This window comes from Osmerus mordax, chromosome 2 (assembly GCF_038355195.1).
Source record: "Osmerus mordax isolate fOsmMor3 chromosome 2, fOsmMor3.pri, whole genome shotgun sequence".
Classification (NCBI taxonomy): Eukaryota; Metazoa; Chordata; class Actinopteri; order Osmeriformes; family Osmeridae; genus Osmerus; species Osmerus mordax.
Window position 1 is genome coordinate 24,307,978 of NC_090051.1, and position 14,113 is coordinate 24,322,090.

Sequence of the window (14,113 nt, forward strand, 5' to 3'; positions counted from 1 at the left end):
CTTCAGTAAGATGAACGCTAAAACCACTACCTCAATGTTTATCAAGGAATGTGAACACTGGTTAATAAACAGAGCCAGTTTACTAGAACAAAACACTTGATGGTAATCTGCCTGTGTAAATATTGCAGTTTCAGCTACAGTATTCGACACCATTAAAACATATTAATCAAATCCTCAGTACAGAAAGGAAAGCATACAAATAGTAATAATAATCTGTGATAATCATTTATTCGCATACGCAAATCCTAGCTCTTTCACGGTTTCACATTGGAACGGTGAAATATTTTTGAGAAATATTTTTGAAGAATATATGGATATGTGGGCCATCAGAATGACCCCCTAGGTCTTGATGTAGATTAGAAAGCCTCACCACTGGAAAAAAATTTCCTACCTTTTTACCCCCTGATAACTCTGACTAGGAAGGTGCCACATGCATGAAACTCTGGTTATTCATACTGGTCCCCTCAATGTACAGTAAGAATCATCTGATGCTGGGATTTACAGAACAGAAATAACGTGGGGCAGGGCTGTAGTGTCTTGCACCCCCTGCTAACGCTAACTCTGACATGCATGAAACTTACTCTGGTTACTCATACTAGTCACCTCAATATACAGTATGAATCATTCGATGCTGGAATCATTTTTTGAAAAAGTGTTTGGAAAATAAGTTTACAAATATTTTTTTGAAAGGTTTGGAAAAAAAGGTTTGTATCTGTAATTACTATCTGAAAGGATTGTCGTTCCCTGGGTGACCGTTTGGAGGACTCAGAATGCCACACAACACCATCTGTCTCATTTATGCTACACAACACCATCTGTCTCATTGATGCTACATAACGCCATCTGTCTCATTGATGCTACATAACGCCATCTGTCTCATTGATGCTACACAACGCCATCTGTCTCATTGATGCTACACAACACCATCTGTCTCATTTATGCTACACAACACCATCTGTCTCATTGATGCTACACAACACCATCTGTCTCATTGATGCTACATAACGCCATCTGTCTCATTGATGCTACACAACGCCATCTGTCTCATTGATGCTACACAACACCATCTGTCTCATTTATGCTACACAACACCATCTGTCTCATTGATGCTACACAACACCATCTGTCTCATTGATGCAACACAACACCATCTGTGTCATTGATGCTACACAACACCATCTGTCTCATTGATGCTACACAACACCATCTGTCTCCTTGATGCTACACAACACCATCTGTCTCATTGATGGCAGTACCACAGAGCGTGTTGGAGGTTGTGGGTTTATGATGTTGGAAGGCTCCACCAGACAACAAGGGAGTACTTCAAAGTGATCTACATGAAATCTTGAGGCTAAAGTTGGCGTAAAATATATTTCCAGATACAAACAAAACATAAACAATGTCAGCAAGGAGTCAGGTGGCTGAGCGGTTAGAGAATCGGGCTACTAATCAGAAGGTCGCTGGTTCGATTCCAGGCCGTGTCAAATGACGTTGTGTCCTTGGGAAAGGCACTTCACCCTACTTGCCTCGGGGGAATGTCCCTGTACTTACTGTAAGTCGCTCTGGATAAGAGTGTCTGCTAAATGTAACAAGCATATATTTAATTGGATGAGAATTAAAAATTGTGAAAAACTACAACCGCATGCAGATCTGCATTTCTGTTGGAGAACGACAAACGTCCCGGCTCACCGTGGCGGGCGAAGCCACTTCCAGGTCCATAGGCTCGAAGATGAGGCTCATCTGTGGGGACATCTGGATGATCTCTCCACTCATCAGACACAGCTTCTTGTTATCGTCTAGCACTGTGTTCATGTTCTCAATCCAGACAGCATCCACCGGCCCGTCGAAGATCAGCCACTTCCTGTCTGGGGTCTGCAGAGAGACACACACAGGGAGACTTAATTAATAACATGAATCCTCTTGATATTTGAACTCCTCTCCCCTTGGAGGGCAGACCTGGGCAGAGTTAGTGACCTTGTCTGTGCAGACCTGGGCAGAGCATGTGGGCAGGGCTCCTGCACTCATAATGGAGGCTGACATGGAAAGTTAATTCTCTGGTGAGATATATGACAGTGGTTGTGCTATAAATTGATTTGTTGTAACATAAACACATTGGCCAGAGCCATCTGGCACTGAGAGAGATGAAAGAAAGAGAGGTAGTTGAGAGAGAGAAAGAGAGAGAGAGAGAAAGAGTTGAGAGAGAGAGAGAGAGTTGAGAGCCTAATGTGATGATCTGACTAAAAGCAGATCAAGAAGGGATCTTGTCTAAACAGGGGCAAATAATCACATCAAGTATGCAGCAGTTGTGTGTGTGCCAGGGCTGGTGAGTTTGAAATCAGAGCAAAACCAGCTAAACCTGATTTGACTGGATTTGTTTGCAATTTATTTAAAGCCAATAAAAAACCCTCCTAGCTGAGCCCAGGTTTGTGTTGTTTTTCTTAAGTTGTTTATCGCCTCATTTTCTAATCTGTCCCCTTGTCTTGGCAGTGGTTGAATGATACTTTAAAGGTCAGATAAATAAACTATTTTGGAAAGCAAGAAATATAGTTCTGCTCACAGAGCATAATGTGACTTACAATAGGGCTGAGTCCTTTGGGAGTTATTGATCTTGGTGAATAACATTCAAAAAGATAAGACTTTATTAAGATAAGACTTTATTAATCCCCAGGCGAGTACAATTGGGAATGGAGTCTCATTTCTCAATTAGTTGTCACGGAAGTCTGTTTCCATAGAAACAGATATAGTAAAGACTGCGAGCTGTTCCAGCCTCATTATGATCTGTTTTCTTTCCTGAGAATTTGCTGCTTTCATTGCACATTGTTTTGGGTGAAAGGGCTTTAGAAAGATGGAGCTTACCTGGGAGGTAGCGAAGGATCTGTAGCTGACGGCCAGGATGCCGTCGGACCACTCATGGGAGACGGGGTCAAACTGGCCATACAGCTGGCCCATCGTGATGGACTTGGGGTTGATGACTGTGATCTGGACCCGGTTCTCATCCATCAGACCCTATATGGACCCCCCAACACACACACACACGTACGCACACACACACACCTGTCACAGGCGGCCTAAAAACAAAATTTCTCAAGACTACAGACCTTATTAGACAGACACATCAGTGAAGCAGCAAAAACAGATCATGGAAGAAAGCTCAAAGCGATGTGGATCAGCCTCAAACCTAATTTGACCACATTTCCTGTGCCAAGGCTCATAAATTGCCAGGCAGCACAATGTCTTTGTGATAAAGAGCCTTCCCAAACTAGGGGAGAAGCCAACCCCAGTTAGCATTGTTTCAGACGGGCCGTCAGGATTCAGAGAGGGGAAGGGGCGGACGTGCATCGCCGTGACAATGATGAATGTGGTGTTGCTGAGGCTGTCCATCATGCCGTCCCACAAGCCCTTTTAGACATGTAAACAGCCAGCTGTGTGAGGGAGTGTGTGTGTGTGTAACACTGTCACTAGCGGATAAGCAAAATAATTAGGTAATTTCATCACCCTAAAGATACACTTCGAAATTCACTCAAACACACTGTTTCCGACACATTCAACACATAGTCAAACCCATATTGCATAGTCACTAGCCTGCACCCACACCAGTCAAATCTAATCTGTAGCTATCTTCTTGAAAGGACAGAAAGACAGGGAGGACTGGAGGGAGGACTGGAGGGGGGACTGGAGGGAGGACTGGAGGGGGGACTGGAGGGAGAACTGGAGGGAGGACAGGAGGGAGGACTGGAGGGAGGACTGGAGGGAGGACTGGAGGGGGGACTGGAGGGAGGACAGGAGGGGGGACTGGAGGGAGAATTGGAGGGAGGACAGGAGGGAGGACTGGAGGGGGGACTGGAGGGGGGACTGGAGGGAGGACTGGAGGTAGGACTGGAGGGGGACTGGAGGGAGGAATGGAGGGGGGACTGAAGGGGGACTGGAGGGAGGAATGGAGGGGGGACTGAAGGGGGACTGGAGGGAGGAATGGAGGGGGGACTGGAGGTAGGACAGGAGGGAGGACTGGAGGGAGGACTGGAGGGGGGACTGGAGGGGGGACTGGAGGGGGGACTGGAGGGAGGAATGGAGGGGGGACTGAAGGGGGACTGGAGGGAGGAATGGAGGGGGGACTGAAGGGGGACTGGAGGGAGGAATGGAGGGAGGAATGGAGGGGGGACTGGAGGTAGGACAGGAGGGGGGACTGGAGGGTTACCTTGTCACAGATGTCCTGCAGTGCGGCCGCCAGCACACGGTAGGCGCAGGTCTTGCCTCCAAACGGCTCCCCCACCAGCATGAAGCCATGTCTCACGATCATCATCTCAAAGATCTGCAGGATCTTCTCTGCAAAGAACTCTGTGACCTGCAGGTTCATCTTCTCGCTGTTCTCCTTGATGGCCTCCAGCAGCAGGCCGTAGTCCGGCTTAGGCAGTCTGACCCCGGGGAAGAGGTCCGAGGTGATTCCCTGGGGCAGTGTGGAAGTGTGTGTGTGGGGGGTACACAAACACACAGGTAGTGAATATAACTGTACACACACACAACCCGGACTGTATGATTAGAATAATCTCAAACTGACTTGTACCTCCCACATTAGGAACATAGTCAGGATCAATGTGCTGATCTGAAAGGCCTTAACCAGTTCTAACCAGAGGAGGTAGTGACTTCATTCAAATGATCTCACCTCAAAGAGCGGCAGATCGTGGGCCAGGAACTTGGGCAGATTAACGTCTATGATCGACCGCAGCAACAGAATGTCTTCGTTCTCCTCAGGAAACTTCAGCTGAGGGAACATGGAGGCAGAAAGACAAGGGAAAGAAAAGGAGGATAGGAGGGGGGAGGGAGGGGGATGGAGAGAGGGATAGAGTGAAGCGATAGATAATGAAAGGCTTGCCTGACAGATGAGTTTGGGTCTTGTGAGGGGAGGCATCATTCAGGCTCCTTTTGTGTGTGTCTCCTACTGACACACACTCCTTTCAGACTTGGAGGAACCATCAGCGGAATTTGAGACTTTAGCTCAGGGGCTAAATGCATGCCTATATTTTCCAAAAGTCATTTTGAAAGAGCTGACAATGGTAGGGTCCCAGAGGAGCCTGCATGGAAATTGATGTAAAAATGACATGAATGCTCCGGAAAACAACACAAAGCCAGGGAAACAGCAGAGAGAGAGAGGGAGAGAGGGAGAGAAAGAGAGAGAGAGAGAGGGGGGGGGGGGGAAAGGGAGAGAATAGTGTGTATGAGAGAGAAAAGGAAAGGGAGAGCGAGAGAGAGAGAGAGAGAGAGAGAGAGAGAGAGAGAGAGAGAGAGAGAGAGAGAGAGAGAGAGAGAGAGAGAGAGAGAGAGAACATCTGTTATTTATAAGACAGGCCACTGAGTTTAGAATGAAATCCTTATCTTTTAAAGTTTTTTGTTACCGCTTGTTTAGCAGATTTGGAACCAACCTCCCAATTTCTCACTGAAATAAGTCTCATTTTCTGATGGGGTATCAGTCTTGCTGGTACCGAGAGGACACTACATTTACATTTATGCATTTAGCAGACGCTTTTATCCAAAGCGACTTCCAAGAGAGAGCTTTACAAAAGTGCATAGGTCACTAAACATAACAACGACACTAGCAAAGTCAGTCTGCTGGTACCCAGAGGACATTAGCAGAGTCAGGGCCCTATTTTAACGATCTGAAACGCAAGTATCAAAACGCAAAGCGCAAGTAACTTTGTGGGCAGGACTCCGGCGCAGTTGCTATTTTGCCGGCGGGATAAATGACTTTGCGCATGGCGCAAATCTAAAATGGGTTGGTCCGAAGTAGCTACATTACTAATGGGTGTTGTTTGGGCGTAACGTGCAATAAACCAATCAGAGCGTCATCTCACATTCCCTTTAAGAGCAGCGCTTGTTCCATGGTGGATTGCTATTACAGTTTTTTCCAATTGCTTAAGCACAATTTTGAAAACAGGGCCCACTTTGTCAAAACACAACACACGATTCACACAACTAGACACGATTCACACAACTAGACACACAAGTAGCAGAACACCTCCAATCTTTTGCTAAATGAAACACTTCCGTTCAAAACTATACAATCATGTATAAAAACCCATTTCTGTCACCGTATGCCACACACATGGTTAATAAAATTGGATTCTGTTTGAATCAGTTACACACTGTAGTGAAAAATGTAAAACACTTTTACACTAACTATTCTTTTCTAATGATAGAACCTGCTTGATTTTGTCAGAGATATTGTTCCAGTAGAGTACGTACAAGTACATGAATATGTTGACCAAACACAACCAACAAGACCAGTACTGCACACTGCTGAAAATATTTACTGTATTTTTCCACATTGTCTCGTAAAGGTTGCATTTTGTGCAGAAAATCTGAACATATTTCAAATCAAATACTGTAGTAGGCTACATAGTAGTCTGTAAACACACCAAATACATTTGTGAAGACAAAAGAAAGAATACAGCAAATGAAATACAGTACATTATTTCAATCATGGACTGCAGTGAATATGTACAAAAAAAGTACTGATGTAGTGCATATAGCTGTAGCTACATGTAGCTACATTTTACTGTACTGTACTGTAGACAGTACAGAATAGTAGTTTTCACCTGTGCTCTTGTCGAAATGTCCAAATTACTGTTGCAACAGTATACCTGCTGAGGTTGGGCTGAACTCTCTGTCCAGCCTCTCTCAATGTTGCCCCATGGTTCACAACATGGTCAACCAATGTTCAATGTTGTTTGAATTTCATTAGATACTGTAAATTTGTCCCTATTCTTCCACGGCCTCCAGGTCTACCTCTCCCTCTCCCTACCTTCCTCCACGGGCCCCCCCTCTCATCCTACCTCTCCCTCTTCCTCTACCTGCAACATTGCCTTCCATTTTTGATGAACCTGTTGCCTTTTTATAGTACTTACACCTGATTGGTATGTTTACAGTTTAGCACCTTAGTGCTTGAACACCTGACGCCCGTGTTTGATCCATTCGTTCACGTGTGGCATTTTACAAGGCAGTGTCTAAAAAAGGCAATTAAGTGACATAATCTTACATTTCTGTGTCTAATGTAGAAAAGTGTGTTTAGTGATTTGCAAAACACTGTGTGTACTGTGTGTGTGAGGATGAGAATGTGCTTATAGTTGTGCAGGTCTGGCCTTCTGTTGTGCTCCTTGAGTGTCAGATTTCACTAACTGTGTGTTATTTGACGTTTTTGTGTCTAAGCAATCGGAAAAAAAAAACAGTATGACGGCGGATTTGCCAGGCGCACGCCAGGAGCGGTTCACAGCCGAGGAGACCGAAGTTCTAGTCAGGGCTGTGACAGATAGAGAAGTGACATTGTATGGGAAAGGCAGAGCAGTTTTCTCATTGCACTAAATTGCCCGCTCATGCTGCTCATTCAAATTCTTATTCTTATTTTTATATATATTTTATTTTTTAAATTGTTATATTTTAAATTGTTTAGTTCTTAGAATTAGTTTAACTATTGTACTTTTTTACTTAATTTAAGACCTGTATATGTTTATTGTTTGCACCTTCCTGCCACAGTAAATTCCGTGTTTGTGTAACATAGGCTACATGGCGAATAAACCAAATTCTGATTCTGATGGAGATGGGAGAAGAAACCCACCCAAATTAGCTTCGGTTAAATAGGCGTGGGAGGAAATTGCCACAATTGTTACAAATCAAGTTCACATACATTGAGATTTTGCTGTCCTCTGATACCCAGAGGACAGCAGAGTCAGACTGCTGGTACCCAGAGGACACTAGCAGAGTCAGTCTGCTGGTACCGAGAGGCAGATCTGTGGGACCTCCTTAGATGCAGCTCAGGGGATTAACCAAATTAGTCCATAAAGTCCATAAAGTCACAACCTAATGCCTTTATGGCAAACTCACCCTGCAACCTACCTTGTGAATAGTACCAACAACGCCTGAGTTTAAAACAAACATATGAAGGTGAGTCTAGCTGTGTGCTCCTGGAGGGAGCGTACCTCAAGGGTGGCTATCCTACCTTGAGGTTTCCGGCGGCGGTCAGCACGGACTTGACAGCCCTCATGCCATAGTCGTAGTGGTGCTGGGAGGACAGCTGCTCCGAGCACAGCCGGTAGGTGGCCACGATCTTCACCGACAGGGGACGGGCAGTGACGAAGCCACACGAGTACAGCACAATCTCAGCTATCATGGCGTAGTCCGGGACCATCATGGCCACTGTCCTGAACAGAGCCTGCACGGTGGAAGGAGGGGAGCTCAGGAGACAGTATGGCCAGTATGTTGTTTTACAGTCCAGTGGAGTCAATGGAAAAACATATTCGTCTTTCAAGACAGATGAATGTTTGCATGTTGTGATCAGTTGTATACATGCTCTACATGTCAAGAAGTCGTGTGTGTGAGTGTAGCATACAGTGACTCTAATCTGACCACTTTTTTCAGTAACGAGTAATCTAACGCGTTACTATTTCCAAACCAGTAATCAGATTAAAGTTACTTGTCCAAGTCACTGTGCATTACTATTTTGTCATTAATAGTAAAATATATATTTGATTTCTTCTTGCGTCTCTGGGAGTTAAGCCTATGCGACAATTAAGTCATGTTTTCAGCACGAGGGTCACGTCACGTGTATATACAGACCTACCCCTCAGCAACACAAACAACAATGTAGCTAGCAGGAGAGAGAGAGATGCGCATTTTCAAGTTGGAAATACAATCACTATTTTGAGTATTTGTCAGCTAAAGATGGAAATATCAAGGTTCGTTGTACACTGTGCTGGTGGCGACAAAGTGCTATCAAGCTACAAAAACACGACGTCAAATTTGAAGAACTATTTGGAGTCGCAGAACTGCACAGTCAAACTTATAGAGCCGGTTGTCAATAGGTGTGTTCGACTTCATGCAGCACCGGCGGCGCCGACAGCCGGCTGCAGGCGCTGCATGAAGTCGAACGTACATATTTTTATGTTGAGGCGGCGGGGGTGTTGTCGGCAGCTGCTGAATGTAACTAATAAAGTAACTTGTAATCTAACTTAGTTACTTTTAAAATCAAGTAATCTGTAATGTAACTAATTACTTTTTCAAAGTAACTGTGGCAACACTGGTAGCATATGTGTGTGTGTGTGTGTGTGTGTAGCAGATGTGTGTGTTGCAGCTGTGTGTATGTGTGTGTGTAGCAGCTGTGTGTATGTGTGTTGAGTTGTAACTGATTTAACTACTTGTACTCGCTGTAAATTATATTATTGTTGCTTGCTTTCCTACAGGTACACTCTTGCACTTCTTGAGGTTCACGTTGTTTACAGTAATTTGTTTAACTACATGCTCTTATGTTCTTTCCCATTGGCACTTATTTGCTTTTCACAATGTATGCTTCATGTTTTGGCTCTCGTTGTTTATGATCAGTGACCTATGCACTTTTGTAAAGCTCTCTCTTGGAAGTCGATTTGGATAAAAGCGTCTGCTAAATGAATAAATGTAAATGTGCTCATGTACTGTCTCCCCACTACCCTCTATTAAATGCATACATGTAAATGTAAATGTGTGTGTGTATGTAACCCGGAGTCAGGTGGCTGAGCGGTGAGGGTATCGTGGGGGTATAGTAATCTGAAGGTCGCCAGTTCGATTCCCGGCCGGGCCACATGACGTTGTGTCCTTGGGCAAGGCACTTCACCCTACTTGCCTCGGGTGGAATGTCCCTGTACTTACTGTAAGTCGCTCTGGATAAGAGCGTCTGCTAAATGACTAAATGTAAATGTAATGTAAATGTATGTGTGTGTGTAGCAGCTGTGTGTGTAGCAGCTGTGTGTGTAGCAGATGTCTGTGTGTATGTGTGTGTACGTGTGTGTGTGTGTGTGTGTGTGTGTGTAGCAGCTGTGTGTGTAGCAGATGTCTGTGTGTGTGCGTGTAGCAGCTGTGTGTGTGCAGCACCTTCAGGTTGTCGGGCAGGTCGGAGCGGCCAGCGTAGCCTGGGTTCATGGTGATGAAGACAGAGCAGGATGGGTCCAGCCTCAGCTCAGTGCCCTCAAACATCAGCAGCTCCACATGGGAGGTGATCCCTGACGAACACACCCAGGCCACACACGCATGTTAATCATCAATGTGGTATCACCAAAATAAAAAACCACGACTACACCAATGATGTATCACTTGAGAAGCAAACATCCTGTCGTCTTGGGTAGTGGTTCTTATTTGGTCTCTGTTCTGTATCATTTGTGGTTCTCGGAAAATCAAAATCTGACACACACAACACACACTGACACCTACACACACACACACACACCATATCCCCACAATCACAAATTGACACACACAAACCATACCTCCTCCCATACACACCTCTCTGGATGGTGAGAATCTGCTGGGCCACCACTGAGAGCACCTCCAGATCGATGCGGTTGAACTCGTCGAAGCAAGCCCAGGCTCCACAGGACAGCAGGCCCTGCACAGAGAGAGCACCAGCTCACACACAGATAGAGCACCAGCTCTCACAGAGAGCACCAGCTTACACACAGATAGAGCACCAGCTCTCACAGAGAGCACCAGCTTACACACAGAGAGAGCACCAGCTCTCACAGAGCACCAGCTCTAACAGAGAGCACCAGCTCTCACAGAGCACCAGCTCACAGAGAGCACCAGCTCACAGAGAGCACCAGCTCTCACAGAGCACCAGCTCTCACAGAGCACCAGCTCTCACAGAGCACCAGCTCTCACAGAGCACCAGCTCACAGAGAGCACCAGCTCACAGAGCACCAGCTCTCACAGAGCACCAGCTCTCACAGAGCACCAGCTCACAGAGAGAGCATTACTGGAGGTGGAGAGGACTGTCCTCTCCACCTCGACGACTGGAAAGTACAGAAAATATGAAGTGTCTGTGGAAAGGCTTAGGTTTCCTGAATGAGACTTCGGCTTTTTAGTCGGTAATTTGTCATTATAATCTCTAATTAGTCTTTATCTAAATCCAAGAAATATATTTTTTTTGCCAGTATTATCCATCCCTATAAAATAACCAATTAAATTGGTTAATCAAAACTGAAACAAAGCTCGATGGTGAAATCTGGCAAAGCAAAGCAACGTGTACAAAGGCTGTTAACTGCCTTGTACCACACACACACACCGAGCGCTCACTGTTGCCAAGGCAACCACATCTTTCTGATTTCCAGTACAGTGGCATACCAATAATGTATAATAATATTTTTTTTTTTTAGGGGGGGGGGGGGGGGTCGGTGATGGTGATGGTGGTGGTCTGGTCCACCCTTCTGAAATCCTCTCATACACCATCCTGAAAGCCTCTCATACAACATTTGTAATTGTGTAACTGTGAATGCTTTTCAATGGCTTATATACAAGTTTTTTTATTATATGAGAAACAGTTTCACACATACTAATATGTGTGAAACCATAATTTCTCAGTTTGTATGTAAAAGTATTTTACTTGTCATATGAGTGAGTTTGGTTTCTTATGTGTATGTGAGAGGAGAAGTCCATGAATAATCATGGTGATTATGAACGGCTTCCCTCACAGCTCCTCAGAAAACACACCTTGAAGAACTTCCCCAGGGCGATGTAGTCCAGGCCGTCGGAGCAGTTGAACACCACACACTGCTTGGCCACGGCCTTGGCCAAGTCCTTGGTGGTCTCGGTCTTGCCCGTCCCTGCCGGGCCCTCGGGGGCCCCACCCAGGTGCAGGTGCAGCGCCCCAAACAGGGTTCTGGAGTACGAGCCGTCAACAAGTTCTTCATACACACTTATCACAGCATGGCATTCAATCATGCTTAAATATACTATGTTCACTACAATTACCACATTACTACTGCAGTAAAGGGTCAGAGGGGACAGTGTGGGGGCAGTGAGTGGTCATACCTGTAGCAGCGGTCAGTGAGGGGGGTGATGACCAGACGGGGGGTATTCCCTAGGTACTCGTAGCCGTAAGCCAGACCAGCATTGATCATCTTGGTTTGGAGCGTGTCTTCCTGGATGATAGTCACAAGGACAGGGTCACATATGGATTTGACCGGCACTGAAATTAAATTATTTTATTGTGGTAGGAGTGAGCTGAATTGAATATGGGTTAAAAGTAAAACAACCACGGTTTAAAGAACAAATTAATTACTTTTACCATTGGATCTGTGACGTACACACACACTCACACACACAGACCCCCTGGCTCACCATCCAATAGTAGCGTAGCTGGCTGAGCCACTCAAAGTCGTTCTCGTCGCTGATGCCTTTCTGGCAGAGCAGTGAGAGCACATCCCTGGCATGGACGTCCAGCACTACTAGCGCCCCCAGAGTCACGCGGGCCTGCTTAGACAGCTTGCCTCGCACCAGCGTCACTATGTCGTCTATCTGGCTGTTGTTCTGCTGCAGGTACGCGTTCAGTGCCTAAGGGAGAGAGGTATGGTTGGTCACTGTGAGCTAGCCACAGGACCCCAGCAGAAGAGGCCCAGTTTGAGGTCGGTCCTGGTCACCTTCTGTCCTGAAGCAATGGCCTCGTGGATGTCCTTGGTCCAGTAGACCTGGGAGACACAAAGCACGGTCTGGCCTGGCCACGCCCGCACCCAGCTGGTTCTCTGGTCCTGGGGGTACGCCTCAATGGCTTCCCCGATCACCTGACACACACACAGGGTGGAAGAGTTAACAGCACACCTGCCCCAGAATCAATCCTTAGGAAACACACGCATTACACATTACATAATACATTACACATTGCATTATACATTATGCATTACATCATACATTCCATTATACATTACATTTGATTCATTCAACACTTTCATCCAAAGCAAAGTACACAGGGTGCACATTAGTCAGATTTCCTGCATGCCTCCATATGTATATGATCTGTCTTAATCTATTGGATCCAGTCAACAATCGTAGGACTCTTTAAAGGGAGAAGTCTTGGTCAGGTGGGATCATCTGGGAGGTCCTGGGCAGCTACCTTCTGCAGCGAGCTGCGCATGCCATTCTCCAGCTCCAGCAACCACTTCTCCACCTGGCCTCGGGCCTTGGAGGTGGAGATGGTGTCCAGCAGCGCCACCACCTCCGCCTCACTGCTCATCATGTGGGTGATGTCCAGCACGTCAGTGAACACCACGCTGGCCACACCCTCGAAGCACTTCTTCAGATGGGGCTGGACCCTGGGGGAGAGGAGAGAGCGTATTTTACGGAAAATAAGCCGCGGCTTGTACGCATCTTATATTCCAGTGCGGTTTATACTCAGATTTACAAACTCAAAGTCCTCATTCTGGGGGGGTGCGGCTTATACACGATGCGGCTTATTTTCTGTAAAATACGGTAGTCTGTTGCACCAGCTACACCCCCCTGTAGCAGCCTCTGTATTCATGTTGATCCACCAGAGGGTCAACACCCCGCTACAGTGTCATTTCCCCAGAGAGAAAATATTCCTTCCAAAATTGTTATTCTCTCATTTCTCGATCTTGTAATGTCTGTGTTTGTTACATAAAACCAGATGTTTGCAACTGGTTAATCCTAATCATCTGCGGATAATCTACTATTGATTGCAGTCTAGTTTTCCTGTGAACACAATAGAGATGGATTTAATTCCTCTCAGGCAACCCACTACCGAAAAGCATTTTGTAAACAATTGCTTTGAGATACCCTATAATGATGCCTGTGGGGAATAGTGTTGTATTGAATAAATGCTTCTGGGAACCACTTAGAGGATCAATACAATTTTGTCAACATCAAAGAAGAAATGTAACAAACCAGACAACAACAGTAAATAGAGCAAGAAAGCAAAGGGGGAAAATCCTCTGAAAAACTAGGTTTGCATGGTTGGACAAGGTTTAATAAACCCCCAAAAACTTGATTGAACGGCAGAGATGAGATGGCGCGCCCTGTGAAAGGAAAGCATGCATGAGTCACCCCAACTCAGCCCAGCTACGGCTTCATCACACGCCTCCATATGCTTTTGAAAATCCCCGCTTGTCAGAAAAGCAAGGCTCTGTAGTGGGGCTGATGAAATTCCCAGCCGCGAAAGTTGGGGATGAATAGAGGATGAAAAGATATAAAATCCAAAAGAGGAAGAGAAAAGGACTAAGTCCTCTTTGTCTGAAATCACATTCATTATTAACCAAATACTTTGGGTGAATAAGACAAGGGCTGCTTATCAGCCTGGGCCTGCTTCAGG

At 45.8% G+C, this 14,113-nt stretch overlaps 1 protein-coding gene across 1 annotated transcript in view; it reads right to left on the reverse strand.

Moving 5' to 3' along the window:
- The window catches only part of dnah7 (dynein, axonemal, heavy chain 7), an 83,761-nt gene that overhangs the window by 48,956 nt on the left and 20,692 nt on the right, over positions 1-14,113 (reverse strand). The window contains exons 21-32 of the mRNA XM_067261627.1: positions 12,902-13,100; positions 12,432-12,572; positions 12,133-12,345; positions 11,824-11,933; positions 11,503-11,671; positions 10,300-10,402; positions 9,892-10,019; positions 7,988-8,200; positions 4,661-4,759; positions 4,196-4,444; positions 2,857-3,006; positions 1,690-1,872 (exon numbers count right to left, since the gene is read on the reverse strand). Coding sequence (XP_067117728.1) covers positions 1,690-1,872; positions 2,857-3,006; positions 4,196-4,444; positions 4,661-4,759; positions 7,988-8,200; positions 9,892-10,019; positions 10,300-10,402; positions 11,503-11,671; positions 11,824-11,933; positions 12,133-12,345; positions 12,432-12,572; positions 12,902-13,100 — 1,957 coding nt within the window. The remainder of the gene's footprint in view (positions 1-1,689; positions 1,873-2,856; positions 3,007-4,195; positions 4,445-4,660; positions 4,760-7,987; positions 8,201-9,891; positions 10,020-10,299; positions 10,403-11,502; positions 11,672-11,823; positions 11,934-12,132; positions 12,346-12,431; positions 12,573-12,901; positions 13,101-14,113) is intronic.